Genomic DNA, 24,851 nt, shown 5'->3' on the forward strand with positions numbered 1-24,851 from the left:
ATTGACAATTCATAAAATGTGTACAACTGGCTAACGGCAGAGGTCTTTAATGAAAAATAAAAAAAAGAGTTGTCTCATTGTCATATTCTTATATATTTTCTGTAGTTTACCTGTATTTTACCTGTATTTACCTGTAAAAAAATCGGCGCAAATGAAAAAAAAAATCGGCGCAAATGAAAGAAAAAATCGGCGCAAATGAAGTGCAAATCGGCGCAAATGCAAAACGCCGCTACTGACAGTGCAAGGGCTGTATAGCCAGTCAAGGTTGTTAAAAACTTCCATCATCATCAACAAGCTATGATACATATCACCATAACATTAAGATCATATGGCCATAAAATCAAAACCAACCCATAAATGTCATTACCCACCGATTCATCCACCCACCTTCTGAAGAATCAGCAGGTCGCAGAGTGGAAACAATGTGATCATGTCACTTGAACATTTTAATTCTAACCACTTAATTCAAGCTACTTCAAAAGTATGACAGTTTTCAATTAACTGAAACGACTTTTATTTCAATTAGGTAAATTAAGCAGGGAGTGATAATTGTAATTCTTCATGCATTCATGAGTTAATGAATTTTACTGCAATAAATATCGCCAACTGCAGTGTTTTAAATGCCATAACAAGTTGTTTACAGACATTTATACTCTGTCATTTAGAAGACTAATAGAGTTTAATACCGATAAATAAAATTGAACTGATCCCAAAAGCCATATTTTTCACCAGTGCAAATGCAACCAGCTGGAATATGGTAATAAGAACATACATTTAAAATGCAAATTCTAATAAAACCATAACAATCTTTATCTCCTTTTGTAGTGCTATTCCACTCTTTTAACTGTTGAAATCAAATGCAATATTGTCCATTAAAAGTACTGCATCTTGAGCATAGAGATCAACATCCTCAGACTAAAGAGCAGAATTTACAAAGCCCAAGGCAACATATGGGTCACCAATGTTCATATGAATGCAGCTGGAAAGTGTAAAACCTGTTCTCTTTTTAAATACTGACTTTTAAAACAGGAAGATCAATGAAGATATATCAATAATTCACTTCATATAATATTTCAGAACTAAATTGTCCATTTAATTATTTATAGGCTCAGCTTTGTAAATGATTGAAAACGCTGCAGGAATCAGCTTCATGAACTGTAATACCATTTTTACATTTCAAATCTGAAACTTCATGAATATATCATAAGGTATGGATATTACAAAAGCCATAGCTTGTTTTCCACACTTTAATTAATAATCTGTATTAATCAGGAATATTTTCTCTGAAAGGAATCAGCCCAGAATATGGATCAAATAAAGGATAAATGTTCTGCCAAAGCTTGTTTTCTACAATTTAATCAAATAATCTGTATTAATTGTGAATATTCTCTCTGATAGGAATCTGTAGGAAAAAGGATTAACGTTAACAGTGATTAAAATATGCTACATATAATTATATAATCTGATAGCATAAATGCACACATGAATAAAAGGATGTTGATTGATGGCGGTTTAACATCCAAGGGTAAATTGAAAGCATATTACCAAAAAAACATAGTAATGTGATATTCGTATCCTGACTCCTGTGTCAAACTTTAAAACTATTATAATAAAACAAGCATAATAAATCTGAGAGTATTGCATTGCATGGCAATACATAGTCCTTTACCAGTTAAATATCAATTGTACTGGAACAAAATGCAAACTAGATCTATCACTTTTGATTGTGTAAACTATATTATATAACAAATATCAAATCAATATCTTCAAACATGACGAAAAAAAGTGTGGAAAACTGAATATTTGAGTGAATTTTGTAAGTACAATTGGGCCATAACTCTGCATAAAATTATCAGACCAGGACAAAGTTCAAACTTGATCTGTAACTTGTTATGATAAAACAGTATACCAAATATCAAATCAATATCTTCAATCTAGCAGAATAAAAAGGTGTAAGATTGATATGGTGGACTGTTGGATTGACAGACAGGCATACTGACAGAATGCAAACCTAAAGTCCACTTCGACTTTGTCAGAAGGGACTAATAAGGAGATGTGGTCTGATTGGCAACAATCATGACAAAACAACTATCTACTAGAGACCAAATGATTTAGATGCTCACACAGTAACAGTCAAGTTTATTTCATTGCATACTATTGCTGTTATGTTTCAATTTACTAAAGTGTACAACATTGCAATGAGTATCTCTACGCTACATAGATTTTAAAAATATTTCCAGACTTAACATTACAGTTATAAGCAGGTTTATACAAGGTTTAATGTATTAGTTACTAAAAATTGACTTTAATCATAGACATGATAGATATGAATCTAAATTGTCAGATATTGCCGTCCTTAAAATCTTGTTTATTTATGAGGAAAAAAATTGTAGTTTTATTTCCAAGATCTGTTTCTACAAATCAATTTTTAAAGGTTTTGAGTTCAAAAAAGTAATGCTGTTTAAAGGTAAATTTTTTATTTGGGTTTTAAATTTCATGGATTTTGTCTCAATGAAATTACAAACCTTACACAATGTCTGCATTTAGAGCAGTCTCAGGCTTCCAAAGTGCAGCCACATCTATAGAGATTTATAGTCTAGTCATGCTCGCTAGTAAATCATTATTAACTGTCAAGGGGGAACGTTATTTGATGTACTTTCTTGCAATGCCAAGTTAGACTGAAACCATGTACTTCAAAAACTAATAAAACAGATATTTAAATTCCAATACAGTTTAGAAATTGCTTTTGAAATCTGCAAGATTGCAAACAAATGGAATGTAATAAGATTTTATACTGTTAATTTGTCAAATGAAGTAAAAACAGACCATTTTATTAGGGAGAAACATGTCAATTTTCTAAACAATCTACTCAGATACAGTTATTTGACCTATCCTCTATCAAACATAAATAAATGTACTTAAATTATAGTAAATTTGTCTATTTTACTTCTTACTTCCAATAATTGCTTTTCGGGAAATTTTAGATGAAACTATATTAAGGAATGTTTAACTTATCAAAAACATGATAAACGAAAAGATAGGTTGTGTATATGTATGCAAGATAATGCTTTAAATGTGATGAAAAATTAAAAAGCAGCTGGGGTATTTTAGAAGGCATTTAATCAGATGTTTGTTAAATCCTTCTGTAGAAAAACTTTCATCAAGATATCATAAAGGCAAAATATTTCAAAATCAAAAGCAAATCTACATTTGTTCATACGAACAACAATGAAAGGTTTGAGTTAGTCTGATAAAAGCATACTAGAGATACTGCATAACTGACATGTATGTGTAAAAAAGGACAGGTAGAGTTCCAATTTTCAAATTCAAAGTTATCTCCCTTTGACAAATTCCAAAAGTAATCTATATCAAACCCCTTCTTCTCAGGATTTTTGGAACAAAATGTGATTTTTTTTATAAAATCTGACAGGTAATGTCCTATCATTCAAAGGTTACAAACAAGATGGGTTTTTTTTCAAAATGAAAAGGAAACTTTTTTAACAAGGTGTAAGGGAGGCGTTTGACTTTTCTGGTACAGACCAGACGGGTAGTATTTACTATTAAAAAAAAATGCTACCCGTCAGGTCTGTGCAAAAAAGTAAAACCCCTCCCTTATACATTTTGACTCTCATCTCTTGAAAGACAATAAAGATGCAAACAGGGAGGGTTGGGGGTGTTCTCTCCCCCTCCTGATTGAAGGTTAAAGGCTTCTGATGCCTAATCATTAGGTATACTCACTCTGATATTGTCAAAGCTGGCTTTATTTGTAACATCATATAACAGCAGTAGTGCTGAAAAAACAAAACCAAATACTGATAATACAGTAATTCTTGAATGAATTTATTATGTATTGAACAATGGACAAAAAGCTATATTCAAATAATGGAAGCGTTTAGTATGCAAGTTTTTATTTCTGTGATACCTATCCTAACCAATTTCTTGTACATTTTTGCTTATTGAGTTGTCAGTGATCATTTCAATATCACATTAAAATTACATAGAAACCTGTGCTGAAAATGTTTTTTATGGTGTTTTTTCTTAAAGAAATGTTGTCTCATTGACGTATCGTAACCCCTCATCTAGATCTCTTTTCATTATATGCAAAAAATTCTGGAATGAAATTAGAAGTTGTCTATTTCTATAACTACATGTATATAATTTAAGTAACTCCTATCATTAGCCTGCAATATACATGATATACAGTAGCTGCTATATAACAACTGCTTTTAATCACAATGAATGAAATTATCTTATGTTAATAATCAGATAATAGCTCAGAATTAAAATACATCATGTTTCTATAAGATACATAAATGTTTCAAACTATTCTATTTAGTAGTAGCAACAGTAGTAAACCACTGATCAATAGTCATAAATTGATTAATTAAAAGGATTACCCAGAGCTTTGAGGTTCAAAAACTGCACAAATCATCATGTTTTTGCAATTTATCATAAATGTGCTGTACCAAATTATGGCCATTGTCCTATTTTATGATAAAGGTGAATTTCTCAATTTGATTTGAGCGTCACTGATGAGTCTTGTAGATGAAACGCGTGTCTGGCATACTAAATCATAATCCTGGTAGTCCTTTGATAACTATTTACTATCAATGATATATTTGACTTTTAAAAATGGAAACTTATCTTTTTACTTGAATGAACATAAATTGATAGATCAAAATAAAAGATATTTCATTAAGTGTTGTTGCAAACATCTTATAATATATCTCAATGAATATGTTGAAACTTTTAAATCGATAATAAAAATATTTTTCAAGCAGTACAATTTGTTTGTTTTGAAGGCTTAAATACTCATAAGGTGAATAGGTAACACATTATTATTACAACTATATCCCAATTTATAAAATTTACAAAAGGCAAAACAAATTAACCACACAAAAAGTTTTAAAAATATGATCTAAATCCATTTAAAGGTATGCATCAACATGCACCAATAAGCTAGTATCATGTTTTTAATATAATGTTATTCAAAATATTAGATACTAATCTACTTGAAATTTAATAAAATATCTTCAATTCATGATTATTTCAAATGTATAATATTCATCTTTTATTCTATAAGCCTCAAATCTTTGAAATAGTAAGTTTAAATATTTTATATTTGATAAAAACAATTATAAAATTCATAACCATATGTTTCATTGAAAGGAATAGCATATCTGTGTGATTCACTGCTGACTTCATTATTTATCAATAAAGAAGATTATTACTCTTCAGGGTAAATGGTAATATTGCCTTTTATTATATCTTAGCGATAGTTTATCTTTAGGGAGTTTTGCTAATTTCTGTTAAATATTTCCACAACCTTTCTGTACTCAGATATAAACGTTGACAAATTGTAGACATTTTAATAGTTTGTATTTTGTAATTGCGGTGTAGTCTACACATTGACAAACATGTAAAAAATCGGCATTTTTTTTATCATATAAAAATGAACAAATATCACTTTTAACAGAGGTCAATCTTCCAAATTTTTCTTACCAAGACCAGTATTTTTACAAGGTATAATTATTTTTAATTCTTTTTGGAAATCTTTAAGTTTCTTAGCCACAAATGTAAACCAAGTGACAAACACTTCAACCAGAAAGGACAGAATATTCATCATATGGCCTTTAAAAAATAGAAGTTCTCCAAGAAGAATAATCCAGATGACCCTATGTCATACATCTTGGGGAGTAAAAAAGAGAATATAGGAATACTCAGAGCTCTCAACACATGTTGGGAACAATATAATTGAAAGATATTCAAGTTTAAAGATACTATTCACTCTATTTTGTTGAAAATTACAAAAAAATTTGTAAGGGTTCCGCGGAACCCAGTGTCTCGCCTACTTTTTCTGTAACTCCCAGGCTCAACAAAAATGAGGAAAAAAATCAATAAAAATATTCCTCTTGATACTATCTTTTGATTGTAAGAAGCTTCTGTCCAAGTTTGGTAAAAATCTAGGATAGTTATTGAATCTAATAAATGTTTTGAAAACTTTTAACTGCAGACTGTATGTAATGTTAACTGAAAGAAAATCTAAGTCCATTTAAAAGTAAAATACAGAAAAAATGGAGTTATCTTTTTACAAAATTTACTTCTGGAAACTATCTTTATGATCATAAATAAGCTTCTGTTCAAGTTTGGTACAAACCCAGGATAGTTAAAGAAAGATGTTAAAATTTTAACAACTTTAACCACAGAGTGAATGTAATGTTTTCCCACAGAAAAACTAAGTCCATTTATAAGTAAAAAACCGAAAAAATGGAATTTTATTTTTTCAAAATTTACTTCTGGATACTATTTTATGATCATAAACAAGCTTCTGTCCAAGTTTGGTACAAACCCAGGATAGTTTAAGAAAGTTATTAAAATTTAAAAAACTTTAACTACAGAGTGAATGTAATGTTTCTCGCAAAAAAACTAAGTCCATTTATAAGTAAAATACAGAAAAAATGGAATTTTATTTTTACAAAATTTACTTCTGGATACTATCATATGATCATAAACAAGCTGCTGTACAAGTTTGGTTGAAATCCAGTATAGTTTAAGAAAGTTATTAAAATTTCAAAAACTTTAACCACAGAGTGAATATTTGTGGACGCCGCCGCCGCCGACACCGACGACGGAAAGTAGGATCGCTTAGTCTCGCTTTTTCGACAAAAGTTGAAGGCTCGACAATCATGTATTTGTTTTTTTTGGAAAGAAAATTGTTATATATTCCTGAAAAAAAGATAATAAATCACAAAAGAATAAAAATCATACATAAACATCATGCAGCTACATAAATGGTAAATACATGTACTACAAACACATAAAATCATGCAAAAGATTGTGTTCTTAGTAATATAGTCGTCTCCCTTGTAACCAAGGTAAATTGTCTACCCATGATGTTTTGTAAGTCAAAAGAAAATTTACTACCCATGATATCTTTTCAGTGCTACGTATACCCATGATGCCATAGATTTTTTCATTGGAAGCCATATTTTGTTAAGCAATTCAAACACAAACATTTTATGACTTATAGATATGTTCTACTTAATTAGGGATTAAATATTTGTTTAAAATTCCAAGTTCCATTTCGGACAACTTCATGATATTTTTTCAATACCCAATCACATGCAGTAACCAACAGTTGTTTTTTTGGCAATACACTAACACAGTTTGGGGTTTTTTTTGCATAAAGGTTCATGTTTTAATAGATTATTTCATCGCAGTTAACAATATGCTGTGTGATGATAATCAGAAAACTCTACTAAATTTCAGTATAGCATTTTAAAATATAAACAAATTTAGCAACAAGGGAAAAACAAAATCAAATTTCTTCAGTTTGCCAAAGATAATTACAGTAAAAAATGTTTTGAATTCAAATTTGTTCCATTTTCTATAAAATCACATGTCAACATGAGCATGATAAAATTCAAAATCAACCTTTTACATTCAAAACGTAAATGAAATTCTTAGATCTATTTACATTTTCATGATTTTGTCCGACATTTCAAAATTGTATTTGAATTACTTAAAAGGACATTTTATTATCTATACAGAATACTAACTTGAAAACTAAATAGCATTGAATTATGTTTTTTTTCTGCACTTGTCCACAAAACTTATGTAAGAAATCTATTTGGAAGTACTTCAGCTGATCAGTAGGACAAATGCTTAGGTAACTGTATTGTTAACTGATTTACTATAATCTGGATATATTTAATTTCACATGAACTTATCATGAGCTTGTCATATGTTTTTTTGTCTTTGGAAATCAAATAATACTAATCAATTGAGCTAAATACTTTTAATGACTGATTTTTAATGTTTAATCTTTTCAAAATTTTTGTATCTCAGCTGATAGAGACAAAAAGAGTGGAGGGTTACAAGCTTAAAAGGGGTGTTCCCAGTATTATTATTAAGTTATTAGTGTACACCTGTTTCCTTTTCCATCCTTTAACAAAAATGTTCAGTAGGTGCTTCTTCAATACCCCTTTAATCATGTCCTATCCTAGAAAGCACTGGAGGGGGGAGGATACAAAATAAACTGCAAAACAATATTCCAGCTTCATTTAACCTCACAAAGGCATGGATAAAATGTAAAATTGTGATAAAAGGCTGACAAAAAAAGAGGGATACACTAAAAATATTGATGAGAGACATGAATTCAAGTAAATACTGTAGAATAATTACTCAAAATTAAAAGTACAATTATTGTATTTCTTTTAATATTATCAGTAAACATTTTAGATAGAAAGAAGCAGTAGAATCATGTTCCTCATCAGTAAAACAACAAATAAATATATAATCATTAAAAAAGCGCTGAAATGTGAAAACATATAAAAGGGGGAGGCGAGGCACATCAAGGAAATACCATGAGCATCTCTGTAATAGGCATGTGTAACACTCCTAAATCTCTCTTGACCTGCTGTGTCCCAAATCTGTAAATAACAAGATCAAGGTCATGATTATGGTTACTATGGAAACAAATGTCTGAAGATGTGAAGCTTTCCATTCAAACTTTCCTCATTTTATAGCTGAAAATATAAATGTTTATATAAATCTAAGAATATAGAGACAACACACTCTAAATCAAACATTAAATATTGTTGTCATGGTTACATACCATTTGCATCACGGTAATATGCTCGGGTTATACTACGAAACCTTTCTTGCCCGGCAGTATCCCAGATCTGGAAGAGAATTGGTTCAGTTGGAATGCAGAATGACAAATATTTAGATAAAGATGTGGTATTAGAGTCAATGAGACAATTCTCCATCTAAGTCACAATATGTAAAAGTAAACCATTATAAATCAAAGTACTGCCTTCAACATGGATTGAGCTTTGATTTACACTAAACAGTCAAAATTGGTTGTCCCAAATGAAAATTGCTCCTACATAATGTGCTTCTTAGAAACTTTGCATTTTTAAATAGAAAATTGTGTGAAAAGTATGTTGCATGCATTTCAGGGGCTAAAACAAATATTTTAACTTAAAATGATTATCAGTAAAATGGTATAATACAAAATTCACTGATATTTAGGCCAATAAAAACGTTGGTTTGTTCTAATAATTCATACCATTTCCCTTTTTGTTTTCCTTTTATCATTTCTTTGCATAACAACTTAACTTTTTATACATGAAGATTCATCAAATGAATATTGTGTGATAACAATTTTGAAAACTTCTTGAAATACTTAATAAAGCCTCAACACATTTTCAGACCAAAAATTATGCTTGAAAATTCTAAAAATAATGTAGTACAAATGTACTTCCATACATAAATATATCATGACCGAATAATGAACAAGAAAAAAAAAGAGTTATATTCAAGTTCATTAATCAATATGATTTCCATTTTCCATATATATAAATATCATGATAATGATACAAAAAACAATCCCTTGAGAGTTATTCTATTGAAAATAAATCAGAAAATAAGGCAGCTGGTTTCCCCAACTAATAAAATAGCAATGAAGATCTGTGTGTGGTCATCTCTAGACAATTAATCTGACTTATGACATGGTTAAGATGACCATTTCCCAGACAATTAAGACGAGACATTGTCTCAGAAAAAGATCAGACAGAAATAATTTATTAACAGTGGTATCGGAAACCCACACAAGTGAAAGAAATTAATCATGTGGTTCAAAGGCACCTCCATTATTTCAATTCTTGTAATAAATATACAATATTAAAAAAGATAATTTTTGATGATATACACCTACTTAATTCTGATACATTTAACTTTAATTAAAATATTACAAACTAAACTTGTCTGTATAACACACAAATGAAACTTCTGCAGCATAAATATCACAAATAGTTGCATGGTTTAAACTGCAGGAGAGCAAATTTGACCAATAAGTTGATCAGTAATTTCTTGTGCTATGACTGTTTACAAAATTTCAAACTTTAAGATGGAAGATATATATACAAACAAAAATATATGGAAATCTCAGATTTCAAAGCAACCCCTATTCAATTTCAAGAAGTCACAAATTCCACAAAAAAGACTATATTATGATGTACATGTAACTCTTACGTTTTAAAACTTACAGATATATAAAGTACTGTAAATTCAGAAATTATTGCGAGGTTTTTATTATTGCGAAAAATGCGACTGAGTTGTAAACGCAATAATTTAAACTCGCATTTTGAAATATTTGATATGATTTTAACAGGATTTTTCTCAAAATCGTAAAAATTAAAATCGCATTCAAGTCTAAAATGACAAAATCGCAATAATAAATGCACGCAATAATTTCTGAATTTACAGTATTACAAAACATACAAAAAAGTGACAAGAGAAAATTTGACCTACTGCAGTAATTATAATTGGTTATTAAAATTCTCCTCACTTGTGATGAGTGAAAAGACATTTTTGTGCCAATTTTGTTGTTTCCGAACAACCACATAAAAAAAGATGGAGAACATATGACACAGATGAGGCCATAAAAAAGAATAGGTTTCAAGGCCGTAACTACCCTTGAGGCAAGTGAGGCAATTGCCTCACTAAAATTTCGAAACTTATTATTTTTTTTTCATATATATAAATATAACAGTCATTTGTTGTTCTGTCTCAACCTTAATTGCTATAACTTTTCATCATTCCTTTTAAAATATTCTTCCTGGATATAACTCAGCATCTCAATGGGGGATGTTTCTCGATTACATTAACCTATATATCTAGTATAACGATAACCATCATGGATCTCTAGTTAAAAACAGGCTTTCAGAAAAAGGAAAAGCAACACTGAAGGTAAAGAAGGAATAAATCTAGTAAACTAGTTGGGTTTTTTTGTGAACAGAGTCTGAGTATTGCATAAAACTTCATAAGAACAATCCAAAAACGATGAGTAGACTGACAAATCAAGTACTGGTCTTCCAAAGGGGACAGTCCTGTCTGCGTATTCATATCTCCGTTTCACCAACTTTTGACAAATCAAGTACTGGGCATCACAAGAGGGCAGTCATATCTGCATATTCATTTCACGAACTTTAATCTTTCTCTTTTCAGATAAATAAAATATAAATGATATGAAACATGAATGCATGGATTATTTTTTATCCATGTTTCTTTAACCTTAAAAATTTTTAAAATATTCCATATTCCAATTTGATATTATTGAGGAATAGTAGAACCTTCAAGATTTTGTCTTTACTTATTCGGGACTACAAAAATTCTTTATATTCGGGGTTTCGAAATTGGACACCTCCAACCCCTAACCCCCTAAATTTATAGATTCTAGAACTAAAATACCACCAACTATTTCCAGAAATAATTTGAAATTACGGAACTACATGTAAACGTCAAAAACTCTATTCCAATTCCCCTGTACCCATATCATATATACTTACTCTATAGATAGAATCATATACATGTATGATATCTCATTCTATCCCTAGTTTGTCTACTCTTTGTCAGCATAATTTTAAGCGAGTTTTATTATTTTGTAACTGCGACAGTATGATGGCGCTTACAGGAAAGCTTAATTCCCTTTTGAAAACAAAAGCTGCTAGCGAATTGCTGATGGAGAAGTAATTGGAAGAAGACATTGATCAATGTGTTGATGATAATGTGCTACCTTTAGAAACACAGACTGCCCTGAAACGACTGAAAACTTGGAAAGCATGCATGAGTGGCGAGAGATTGAGCATTCCTGCCATGCCCCATGTTCATCGTGATAAGGATATCAGCAGACCAAATTATGATTCTGAAACGATTTGACTGAACCGGCCATAGAAAAATTTGGCAAACTCGACTGAATTGATGTTAATTTGTTCTATGTTCTGGCAGCAGACTCAATTAAATCAGTGATATTTGGATGATTATCTTACATATAAATTTAAATAAAGTTGTTCAAAATTTGGTGTTAGTAAAAGTCTTAAAATATGAAAAAATTATATAAAAAGTGTCCAAATTCAAAACATCATCAAACTCTCTAAAAATGCCTAGAATGCAGGATTTTGCACCATTCATTTCATACCCTCCAAAAAAATATCACCTCGCTTCGCTCGGTTCAATTATTTTGCCTCACTAAAATAAGACTCCTGGTTACGGCCTTGGGTTTGTTTGCCCAAACGCTACCTACCACGATAAAAGCTGCCTGCTCAAATTCTTTAAATTGTCCTGATTTGAAGAATTTTTTTAATCAGATAGGCCTGAAGACTAATAAACACCAATACTTCAATTTCTTTTTTTGAAAAAAAAAAAAGAAAATATTTTTAATTGTGGACTGATAATATTATAAAGGGACATAACTCAAGAAACTTAAGTTAGAGAACAGAAAGAAAATATTTAGCATTATAGCATATAAATTGCAAAGGGACATAACTCTGAAACAGTAATTGTGACTTTTCCGAAATTCAATTTTGTTCTGTGTTTTGTGGTACATTGTAATAAGCAATTAGGTTTACTGTGTATAAGCATTCCTTTTTAATGAGGCAAACTAAAGTGAGAGAACAGAAAATACAGATTTAACCATTTTTCATTTAAAGGGCCATAACTCATGAAATCACTTAATGTCACCCTTCACCTAAAAGGTGGGGCATAATTAACCAAATATTTTTTAAATATTTCCATCTTACCAGGCCCGTAGCCAGGAATTTCCAAAGGGGGTTTCGTTGGACTCACAAACTTGACTTTAACAGTCACAATTCGAACAGAACATTGACTTTAACAGTGCTTATTTGTTTTCCAGGGGTGGGGTTCGTCCGAACCCCCCTGGCTACGGGTATGCTAACCATTGCAATTTTCAATACATTTTTTAGGGGAGGGGATAATGAACACAACAGAAGCCACATTTCTATTAATCATTATAATTATGTATGCATTTGCCTGTTACTGAGATTAAAGATAAAATAAAAAGTGCTTATGTGTTTAATAAAGATTTCTTAGATATTTTTCCTATAAAATTGATAAGCTTCCATAACCATAGATATGAAATGAACATATAAAACTTGTGAGAAATTTTATCTAGCATCTAAAAACATGGTAATAAACATAAAATAATATGAAATTTCATTAATTTCTTATTTTACAACAATTACTATGCATCAACTCATCTTTATCTCTTAGCAACCAGAATATTGATTTCATTTTTCATTTCATGTACTTTTAATTGAATCCCATGTTTTCATTTCAATTTCATAATATTTTTATTGTTCAAGTTTTCACAAAAATGTTTAGAATTTTTTTAATTTTGATTTGAAAATGTTAAACAACTGTAAACATATCATATAATACCCATTACTTCCCTTGCATGAATATAGAAACCATCTAAATATCCTTATTGGACCCCTTTCAAATCATGTAGGAATAAAAAAAAAATGCAAACACAGAGATATTTCTCCCTTTGAGTAATTTTGATAATGCAAATGTCTTTAACATTTCAGTAATGCAAATATTCAAAGTCGATGAACCATGACAGAGGGAACAGACTAAACAATCTATAGAAATGACGTGCAAATGCTAATACAACTGCATACCAAATACCATTGACTTATCATAAGTCTTTCCTTTTAAATGAACCTTAACACAAACATTAACATTAACTTGAAAAACTATGTAAAATTTTCAGAGTCAATTAACCATGATGAGGGGGTGGGGCTATATAATCACCATCGAAACAAGACTTGCAAATGCCAATAAATTTGAAAATCAAATATCATTGACTAAACAAACTAAAACACCATCTTACACAATCTTTCTTTTACTGACATAATCATGATAATAATGAGTTACCTGTAATTTAACTTTTGTTCCTTCTACATCAACAACTTTGTTCTGAAAAAAAAGAAGTAACATTTCATGATTTTAAATCAAACAGATGTATACGTAGCAAATAATATTTACCAGAATTATTTTTTTTATATAAATACAACTTTGAATAAATATGAAAATGTCTCTCTAACTACAGATTTTAAAAACAACATCACAAGTAAATTTCTAGCTTTTATAACATGTAAAATACATTTTGTAATAACTGCAATCTGAATCAAAATAATTTGTTATTTTCTACAATGTCTATAAGTAACCTCCCTTGAACAATTCAAGGGGGATAACTTACATATGATTAACTTGGTGCTTTCATGGTCATATATATATCTACACTTCAGTATGCACAATCTCAGGCCAAGGCCACTTACCTTATCCAGTCCAAAAAGACTGTTTGTGTGTTACTACCTACCCTAAAATCTATACCAACTGTGGAAATAAAACTTCCTGATAAAAAAGCACCATCTTTGAACCGTACTAGTAGACATGTTTTTCCTACTCCACTATCTCCTATCAGCATAACCTAGAAGATATAAAAGTGTCCAAAATAAGATTTAAGATAAAACATTCATTCATCAATGTTTGTCTGAGAAATATATATTCTACCACAGTATTGAGTGTGATACCATTTTTATCAACTTGAGATATTTAAAATTCAAATGTGGAGAGGGGATAAATGCATGTTGTAATACACATTATTTGGTTGAAAAATCTGCTTCTTTTACGATTTTTGAATGATACGCTGGCAAATTCAATCCTTCCTTTCATATGATCTGCAAAAAAGATGTGTTCTTTCTAAGTGACGTCATCAGACATGGTAGCCTTTTTTTATATTACCTCACAATAGGAAATTCAGTGGAAAGTAACAAAATTTGACATCTTATGATTAAACATGTTAAATAAACATAAATCAACAGGTCAGGAAAAGGATAAATCGAGTAAGAATTAGAAAAATGGTTTAATACAGTTTTGGGAAAATAATTTAGGACATTAAGCAAAAAGTGTCAAGTTTCTTGTTAAAATTGTTTTGCATTTGTCATTTCAGGGCTTTTCATAGCCAACTATCATGACTATGCAGTATGGGTTTCATGTCTATTGTTGAAGTAACCCATTCTGTATCATTTGGTCTCTTGTATGCTTGTGAAGAGTAAAATGTATCATTAGCAATTTTACTACAAATAATAATATCAAAGTTACAACAATTTACATGATTTATGCTTTCATACATGTAACATGCCTAAATAATTTTATTCTAGTAAATGTACATTTCTTCTCCCACATGCACTATTAACACTATGTACATGATGTATATAATTTTATAATAGATAAATAGAATAATTTATAATATATATATAGAAAAAATAAAATGACTATGATTAAACACGTTGTTGAATTCTCCAAGTACATGAAGTAAGGATAAATATGTGATTTCCTTCAGGTAATTTGGTATATACATGTATATCTTTAATTAAAATCTTGTATGAATATATTTAAAATGTGAACAAATTGAATCGTGACATTAGATATAAGCTCTCATTTAAACCTCAGAGTTAGTGACATTTAAACGTCACTAGATTAAAGTTCTTATGTAGCTACTTTGTCACACTTCACTACAAGAAAATTCCATGATTTTCTAAGTACAATGTAGTTTGATTGTCTGCTCATACTATATCTCATGTTGTATGTCATGTATAGACTGTTCATCACCATGATCATGTACATTTTTAGGTATCACTTTTTTTACTTAATCATAAAAGTGAGAATGGAAATGGGGAATGTGTCAAAGAGACAACAACCATAGAAAAAAAACAAGAGCAGAAGGTCACCAACAGGTCTTCAATGTAGCGAGAAATTCCCGCACCCGGATGCAACCTTCAGCTGGCCCCTAAACAAATATATACTAGTTCAGTGATAATGAACGCCATACTAATTTCCAAATTGTACACAAGAAACTAAAATTGAAATAATACAAGACTAACAATGACTAACATGATTGTTCTTATACAATGTTCAATTAAATATGTTTTGTTTAAACATGATAAAACAAGAATGTGTCCAAAGTACACGGATGCCCCACTCACACTATCCTTTTGCATGTTCCATGGACTGTGAAATTGGGTAATAATCTAATTTGGCATTACAATTAGAAAGATTATACTGTAGGGAACATATGTTCTAAGTTTCAAGTTGTTTGGACTTCAATTTCATCAAAAACTACCTCGACCAAAAACTTTAACCTGAAACTCCCAGTTTCATTTTCTATGTTCAGTGGACCGTGAAATTGAAGTCAAAAGTCTAATTTGGCTTTAAAATTAGAAAGATCATATCATAAGCAACAAGTGTACTAAGTTTCAAATTGATTGGACTTCAGCTTCATCAAAAACTACCTTGACCAAAATCTTTAGCCTGAACGGACGCACAGACTGACGAACGAACAGAGACACAGACCAGAAAACATAATGCCCCTCTACTATCCTAAGTGGGGTATAAAAAAAGATTATTGCAGAAAATCAAAATGGTAACTGATATGCATGTACATGTACATTTAATATAATTATATATATATGTATGTCATTTTATGTGAACAAAATTGAAAATGAGAGATGAAATTTTTAACCTGGTTAGCATTTTTAAAAGATAAGTTACCGTCCGAGAACCAAATATTTCATCCATGCTAGTCAATTGATATTGACCACTGCTGTATATATCTTCTCTAATACATGAAATGTACATGTAATCTTCTATTGGAGTGATAATTTGTCCAATTTAATGTAATTCAAATGGCATTTTAGACATTTTAGGTGTTTTAATAAACATATTTTAACGGATAAGTCTTATTATGGTCATTATGGTATTTAGAAACAATTCAAACATAAAATATACGTGTTTCTCGTTTCACGTTTTGTTTATATAGATTAGACCATTGGTTTTCCCGTTTGAATGGTTTTACACTAGTAATTTTGGGGCCCTTTATAGCTTGTTGTTCGGTGTGAGCCAGTTGAAGGCCGTACTTTAACCTATAATGGTTTAATTTTTTAATTGTTATTTGGATGGAGAGTTGTCTCATTGGCACTCACACCACATCTTCCTATATCTATCTATAAAAACAGGTTTGAAATGGTCAAAAACTTGTTTACAGTAATAACTGTACATGCATTTCACAACAGCACAAGAGGGTACATCATTTTTCTCCCCCTTAACACGCTTAAGTGGATATATTAAATCTGCCAGGCTGTGAAATCATGACAAGTTAAATTTTAATAGTGCCATATTTTGATGTTGAAACATATTTGTTTAGACAATTTGATTCACCAAAAGGGGAATAAATGTCATGCATGTACATGTGATTAGTATTCAAATTATTGAAATACATCAATTTTGTAAATGTTTTCACATTTTCCAGAGGATTTTTTTTTTCTCAAGTCAATCTTTTTAACACATGTTTAACAAATGTTAAAAATGTATGTGCTGGTGTCTTGCTAAATTGCAGAGGTGCCTTTCCTATTTTTAAATTTTAAAATAAATAATATATGTATAGGTATACATACTGTACATGTATGCTGTATACTGTTTTGAATCATAAATTAAACTCATCAATTGAATCATGTTTATCATTTAATATTCATAGAGTGGGGTGCTCATTTTCGCCATATCTTTCCATGTTTTCTACAGTTTATGTTCAGGTCTATATGTTTTTGAAGTATTTTTTATACTGATATTTCTATATGAAGATAACTTCAAATGCAAAATATTATTAAGCTTGAAAACGTGTTTGTTTGAAAATAATCATCTGAAAAGTTAGATTAAAGGGTGTTTGAAATTGTCTGATGTTTTGTCAATGGGGGACACATATTCGCTGTTTTTATATACAATGTACATGTACAAAAAAAATGTACATGTACATGTATCTATTTAAACCCAAATAACTGCAGCTTTAAACAATATTTTTCAAATTAACTTCATCATAGATGGCAACAGCAGACATTCTTCATTTTTTATTCAGAAAATTGGGCGAAAATCGTTGTCCTTTTTCAAGCCTTTGATGTAAGTGCCATGGTTTAAAAATAAACATATTTGTTATAAAAATCTTAAGTCACCGACATATTTCTTCCATTTCAGCCATCTTTTGAAGTATTTTCACCTCAAAATAGTAAAACGGCGATATTGTGTCCCTGGCGAAAATATGCGAACTCCACTCTATATATTCAGATTGAATTCTGACAGCAGTTCCAGCGAAATTCTATACCTCAGTCCAGTTATTTAAATGCTCCTATGACATACAAATCCTTGACTTAATATAAAAAAAAGAGGTCAACAATAATAAAGGCCAGCTGTTTGATTTTCTAGTTAAATGTAGATGTACATGTATCAATATCAATATTACATTTTTGTAGTTTCTTTGAAATCTAAATAATTACACAATGTATTGAAGAGGAGTATTAAAAGAGTTTTATTTTGAAAAAAAGAAATTGTCATTGATTTGATCTGTAAAAGTCTCTTTTTTTTGTGATTATCAATTTTTATTTGCATTAATTTTTTTGGCAATAAAAGGGGGGAGGGGGGGCAAATTATAAAGTTTTGCCTCCCGCCCCAATCCCCTAGCTCATATGCCCCTTCCTCCAATATTCAATTTTAAACAGAAATAAACCCTAATCATAAATAACAGAGGTCCTAAAAATGTAGTCCACATGTACATTTCACATGTACGGGTAATGATGTATCCAAAAAAAAATGTCACTGTGTGACTTAGTCCAAATAATTATGACGTCTGGCAAGGCTATTTTAATTTTTTTCTGGGACGCCTTCTTACAACATAATTATTTGGACTATGTGTGACTGTGAGTGTAAGGAGTGTTACCTTCGTTGCCATATCATAGAGCTCTGTTGATCCTTGACGTTTCGGTTCTCTAAGGGTACTGCCATTTGTTTCAGTTAATGAACAATTTTTCTCTTTTCCCATAATCAGATAATAAGTGATCAGGAGTTATTCCCTACGTACAATAGAAGCAATTTTGATTTGCCATGTTGAACTTTGGTGACGTCCCCGATGAACAAAAACAAAGCAGTTACTTCCCCTGTCTATAAACCGCGGGAATCTTTGAATCAAATATGTCTATATCCCCCAACGGAACTTCAAGTTTGTAGCGTACTGCGAAGTACATTAAATTTTAAGAACGTGTGCTGTTCAACGAAATATTAATGAGACTGTGCCTATAAGTAGCGCAAAAATTAATTCAATCTTATTACAATACAAGTCATATGTCTCTGTACGATTATGATTTTCAAGCCAGTTTGCATCTTTTTGCCGGCTGTATACTTGTAGTTGATTATTCTGTAATATGTAAACCCCACATATCCAGAAATCAACGCCACTTTGCTTATTTGAATATTATACTAAAGAAATCGGATACGGGTCACGGAAATTACTAAAAATGATAGGGAATTTTGAAAAAAATGCCTTTTTTAATTTTAATTTAAGTGATAGACAGGTTGCCGGGGCAGAAAATGAATATACACAACAATATACACCATTTAAACGAAGCATTATGACTGTTGTTTCAAAAATACAGGTTCCTGAGCTATTTTAAATATCGAAGCGAGAGGCCTTTAACATTGCAGTGTAAAATACAGGCTAAAATGGCTGAAACGTCAAATTTTCCAACTTCGTGTTGAAAATTGGCTTACAAAGTCATTACAAAATTATGTTGCCGGGGTGGATTTTGAAACTTTAATTTCCAAAGAATAAGCAAGTCCAAACCTTGTATGTGTAGTCGTTGAACTCTAGGTTCCCACGTAAAATTAAAATGTCACTATTTCAAGAAGAATAAACTCACGAAAACACGAAAAAATCACTAAATTCACGTTCATTGTTTTGATTTTGACCGCCTGACAACTTTACGGAAATATCAAAGTGATTGTAAATAAGGACTCTGTGACGGGCAACTTATAATATCCGTGTTTTAAAGATTTTAATGATATCAAGCCTATCAAGCCAGTCCAGTTCAAACTACTATCACGTGGTACAATTCTCATTTACATATTATGAATATTAATTAGCAAAACCACTACTCATTTCTGGCTATGATCATGGCCAGACCCTCATACATGTTTCTTATCAATAATCATGAGAGGTTTGAGATGTAAAACATAAGTAAAGAATAAAAGGCCAAAACAAGTTACAGAAAAACGAGCAAAACATAAAGAATAATGAATAATGGGCTCAGATGCAGTGTAATTAAGTATGATAGAGAATATGACAAGACAAATGCTTCGAGATCTGCTGTTCCCTAAGTCAAACTTTTAAACAGTCTTAGAAAAGCTAATAAATAAAAAAAATCTACTATAGATTGAATGCATTTTTGCAATTTATTATCTCATTCCGTAATCGGCAAGGATTTTACTACATTCTCGTTTTTTTTTTTTTAGACATATTGCACAATTCACTTTGTCACTGGTCGTTTACGAGGATTAGTTTAAACATATTTTATTTGAAATTGCTCAAACATGCAATTTTTTCTTGTGGACTAAATCGTTGCTAAACAATTTTTGTGATTTGATATTGTATTGAAACTGAGGACTTTCTATTGTACTTTTTCGGGCGTATGACTGGGTATAATTATATACGATATACTTGTATTAATTACACTAGTCATATACGAATTGTTGACTAGTAGAGGTATAGAGAGAGGGTTGAGATATCACAACACATGTTTTCCCCGCCTCATGTTTCCGGCCTCAGTCCCAAGTCAGAAACCTCTAGCCTTTGTAAGTCTTGTATGTTTTTTTTTAATTATTGTTCATTTGTGTGTTTTGGAGTTTAAGAGTGTGACGTCCATTTTTCTAAACTAGTAATGTGACAACTTTATGCAGGGGCCAGCTGGGGACCCCCTCCGGGTGCGGGATTTTCTCGCTACATTGAAGACCCATTGGTGCCTTGGTTGTCTGCTCTTTGACATATTCCTCATTTCCGTTCTCAATTTTTCTATCTATTTTTCCACAGAACATGTTTTCTTTCCTGAGATTTCTATTAATGGTACTATATTAAAAAAAAAGACTACTGCTTACAATCCTATAAGTCTGGCAGGAAGTGTGTGTCCTTTCCTTTCATCACAATAATTGTAAAACAATTGATTTTAGGACATGCAATTTACATGTCAATCTCATTCAGCTAACAAAATAAATTGCAAATAAAATCTCAAGTAGAACTGATTGCCGTTTCTGTGGCTAAGTTTCTTTACATAACTTTAGTTCTTCTTAATGAAGCTTTTGTGCGTTAATTGACTTTAAAAAAAACCTTGGAATTGTGATAAACTGACGAACCAATAATTGACTACCACCAGTCAGGCAGTGCCTGGCATAGTAATCTAAGAATTAGTAAGCTTAAAACGTAGTCTTGAGCACCAGATGAAAGCAAATTTTACAAACTAATGCAAGTTAAATTCTAAATTACATCGAGTTTATCATGACAATTAAGTAGTGATTCTATTGAACTTAGACATGTCAGACTATATCTCTTTTTATAAAAACACAATTCCTTGATCGACAAAGTGATATTTATATTACATAATTACGGAGAGCCTGATAATTAATCTAGTATATCTGTATGCAAATGATAAGAAAGGAGAATTAACTAAATATCAAAATAGATTTTCACTGAAAAGTGCATTTTCATATTTTTTTTCACATTTCAAGAAAAAGACATAAATAACAAATGAAAATGACGGGATATAAACAATCAATCCTCGTCTAGACAGAACTGATCAATTACTTTAACTCTTAGAACGTTCTCCAGAGACAAACTGTCAGTTACAAATGTGGTGGTTTGTTGCAGTGTTGTCGCAGTTGTGAATGACAACGTATAAATTTGATTGAATGAGCAAAACAGTCATGTAGATCTTCATTGATGCCCGTATGAACGTGACGTAATCGTTTGCATTGTCAGTCTAGAGCTTTATTTGTTCCGGAATTTTGTGAGAGTACCATTGGAGAATAATCATAGTATATAGATGCAAAGTTCACGCCAATTAATAATTATAGTAGATGTGAGGTTCGTGCCAATTAGACAGTTAACGAAGAGGGTTCTTTTCAAGCACGTTCGCTACCAACACACGCTGATATTATCCATAATAAAATCTTTATCCAGATTCATACATCTTAGAATATTTTAAAGAGAGCCTTGTGGATAAAACAAATGCAGGAACAATCAGAGGGCATCAACATGCCTGTCTGTCACTTTAACTTCTTGCCTAGCACAAACCATTTACGATCTTCTAAATAATCACTTTGCATGTAAGATCAATGCAAGGTCATTGTAGGTATCATATTTTTCTATATACATATAACAAAGAGATCTGCATAATAATTAATGCTTCTATATATAATTGCTCTATATAATGTGCTATGGTAACTACATATAATTGACCTGTATTAATATGCCTCTATATAATTGTCTCATGTATATTTCTAAAATCACAGAAATACTTATTTTCAAAAATTATTTCCAACACGCAATCTTATTTTAGTTTTCAATTGGAAACTTAAGACCATCTAGGGGAACTATATATATATACGAGCAAAAATCCAGAAAATATATAATCTGTCTTCTGCAGCATCTTATGAATAGAAAAAAACCATGTATCGAATATTTACAAATTTGTTATACGTTTGTGAATATTCAATGGCCAAATAAAAAAGGTAATGTCTTTTTGAAAGTTAATAGAACTTTTTAATTTTAGAACATATTAAGAAAATGATGTGTCATATATATGAGAACCAACAAGAATTTCCAAAGAGTTGGTCCATCCACAATTTAAACCTGCATGTTATTTCTATAAATGATCATATTTGTAGAAAAATTGAAAAAACGCAACATTCCTACAGTAGCACTGTCAGATAAAGAGATGCTCAATGTAATTTAAAAACTTTGTTCATTTCAACACAAAGAGCATAAAATAATTGTACAACACAGTGTCTAACCGAGTACCTTTTAAAAAAAAAGAAATTGATTTTTTTGGATCGAAAATATATCCTGTTATTATTTCGTAAGAGGTACAATGTATGGTTTGGGGCTGGTATCCTGTGTTTATATGTATGCGAAATAAAACTACTACGGTTGTTGTGCAAAACATATAGTTATCTAAATATGACATCTTTGCAATATTTCCTTTTTAAAAATACATGTGAAACAGAATCTTATTTATTGAGTTAATTTCAGTACTCCCAGAGATACTTGTCTTAATATCTCAGCACACGACAAAGATACAACATTTTTAATGTCCTTTTGAAAGACTATGATTTCTATGGATCTGGATATTTACCATAAAAATGTATAGCTAAAATAGATAGCTAAAATGTATAGCTAAAATGAATAGCTAAAATGGATAGCTAAAATGGATAGCTCAAATGGATAGCTATAATGAATAGCTAAAATTGATAGTTAAAATGAATAGCTAAAATGAATAGCTAAAACGAATAGATAAAATGGATAGCTAAAATGGATAGGTAAAATGGATAGTTAAAATGGATAGCTAAAATTGATAGCTAAAATGAATAGCTATAATGGATAGCTAAAATTGATAGCTAAAATGAATAGCTAAAACGAATAGCACAACTGAAAATAACACTTTGAAAATATGTTGCGTCCTAAGCGTTATAATTTAGATATAAAACAGTTAATTGAAAATAATAAAAATTGAAAACCAAGATTTCATAAATAAATGAACACGTGAATAGCTATATGATCATATGGAACAAGATTTGCTTAGACGTTAAGCACGTTATTGCGTCAATGCCGTGAAATGCGACAGAGCAATTTGATAAATAGCTCTTCTATGAAAACTAACTAGTTCAGCTTTATGAAATTTATGTTCATAGATTAGGCAGGTATTACTGTTTCCAAAAATATGGAAAATATTCTTTAATTTTTCATAATAGTTTCAAATAATGATATAAATATTACCAAAACGTCAAAAATATGAGTGTCAGACGTAACAAATTATTCGCAAAATAACTTTTGCGGGAATTTTTGTGGTCTAATAAAAAGTTTAAAATCCGCGAAAATTCGCATGAATGATAAACGTCTAATATAATTTATGACGCCATTGCTGTTTTTTGTGTTGATCGAACGGTAAAAATTTATTTTTTTCAAAAATGAATAATCCTCGCCATGGTCAGGTTTCTGAAAATGGTAAGTTATCAAAATTTATCGCTTTTTAAAATATCAGATGATATAAAATTTTGTTTTTATAAATTATTCCTACAAATGTGCTTAGATAGACCATTTCAAATCAGGAATTTTACAGCACTCGCACCACAAATAAAAACGCATTTGCCTCGGGAAAATGTCTTGCAAGATTGTCCAATGTCGAATTTCGCCGCTTTTTACAAAAACACTGTCAGTTTCAACGTCATTTTATTAAATATTCAATTTGTAGCATATAAAACAGTACTTTTTTGTAATTGTGCTTTTACCCCACAATACGATTACATACTTTTTGATAAGCTGTTAAGTCGGAATGACTTCGTTTTATAATAAATCAAATGTCTTGCAAGTTTGTCCACTGAGCAATTTTCTTACGTTTTGAACGTTTTCGATTCGGGACGCTATACATATATGTGTTTTCAAATTATTTCTAAAAGTTTGTTCTTTGTTTTGGTGTTAAACACCACTTCATGTATAAGCGACATTTGTTGTATTTTATTGACCTGGCATCAAAGGTATGAGAAGCCAGACATTCTGCGACCTTAAGTTAAAATAGTTGCAATAACTGTCGATTAGGATCGGAGTCGAACAAATCTCGCCACGAGCGTAAAACTATCTTAAAATTACCATCACTTTATATGAACTCATTAGGCCAATCATGCTCCTAGGCCATCGAATTTGAAAGCAGTTCGTATTATCATATGATATATGAACGATATTTCATTGCTTTTAAATAACAAATACGGTTATATTTTATGTTTTAAGATCAGAGGACAAAACAAAATAACCAAATTACAAATTTCGAAAATAGATAGAATCATAGAAACCACGATAAGAACTGCTATATATAAAAGTAGTTATAATCAAATAGAAAATG

At 30.6% G+C, this 24,851-nt stretch overlaps 1 protein-coding gene across 3 annotated transcripts in view; it reads right to left on the reverse strand.

Annotated features, from left to right (window-relative positions):
- The window catches only part of LOC134724792 (ras-related protein Rab-26-like), a 35,501-nt gene that overhangs the window by 5,007 nt on the left and 5,643 nt on the right, over positions 1 to 24,851 (reverse strand). The window contains exons 1-5 of one of the 3 annotated variants that reach the window (XM_063588040.1): positions 18,632 to 18,860; positions 14,186 to 14,296; positions 13,741 to 13,782; positions 8,366 to 8,432; positions 3,739 to 3,791 (exon numbers count right to left, since the gene is read on the reverse strand). In XM_063588040.1, the coding sequence (XP_063444110.1) occupies positions 3,739 to 3,791; positions 8,366 to 8,432; positions 13,741 to 13,782; positions 14,186 to 14,296; positions 18,632 to 18,733 (375 nt within the window). In that variant the 5' untranslated portion in view covers positions 18,734 to 18,860. Of the gene's footprint in view, positions 1 to 3,738; positions 3,792 to 8,365; positions 8,433 to 8,617; positions 8,685 to 13,740; positions 13,783 to 14,185; positions 14,297 to 18,631; positions 18,861 to 24,851 lie in introns of those variants that run through there. The other 2 variants (XM_063588039.1, XM_063588041.1) reach the window with 2 other exon arrangements.

Source organism: Mytilus trossulus, chromosome 7 (assembly GCF_036588685.1).
Source record: "Mytilus trossulus isolate FHL-02 chromosome 7, PNRI_Mtr1.1.1.hap1, whole genome shotgun sequence".
In the NCBI taxonomy this organism is placed as follows: Eukaryota; Metazoa; Mollusca; class Bivalvia; order Mytilida; family Mytilidae; genus Mytilus; species Mytilus trossulus.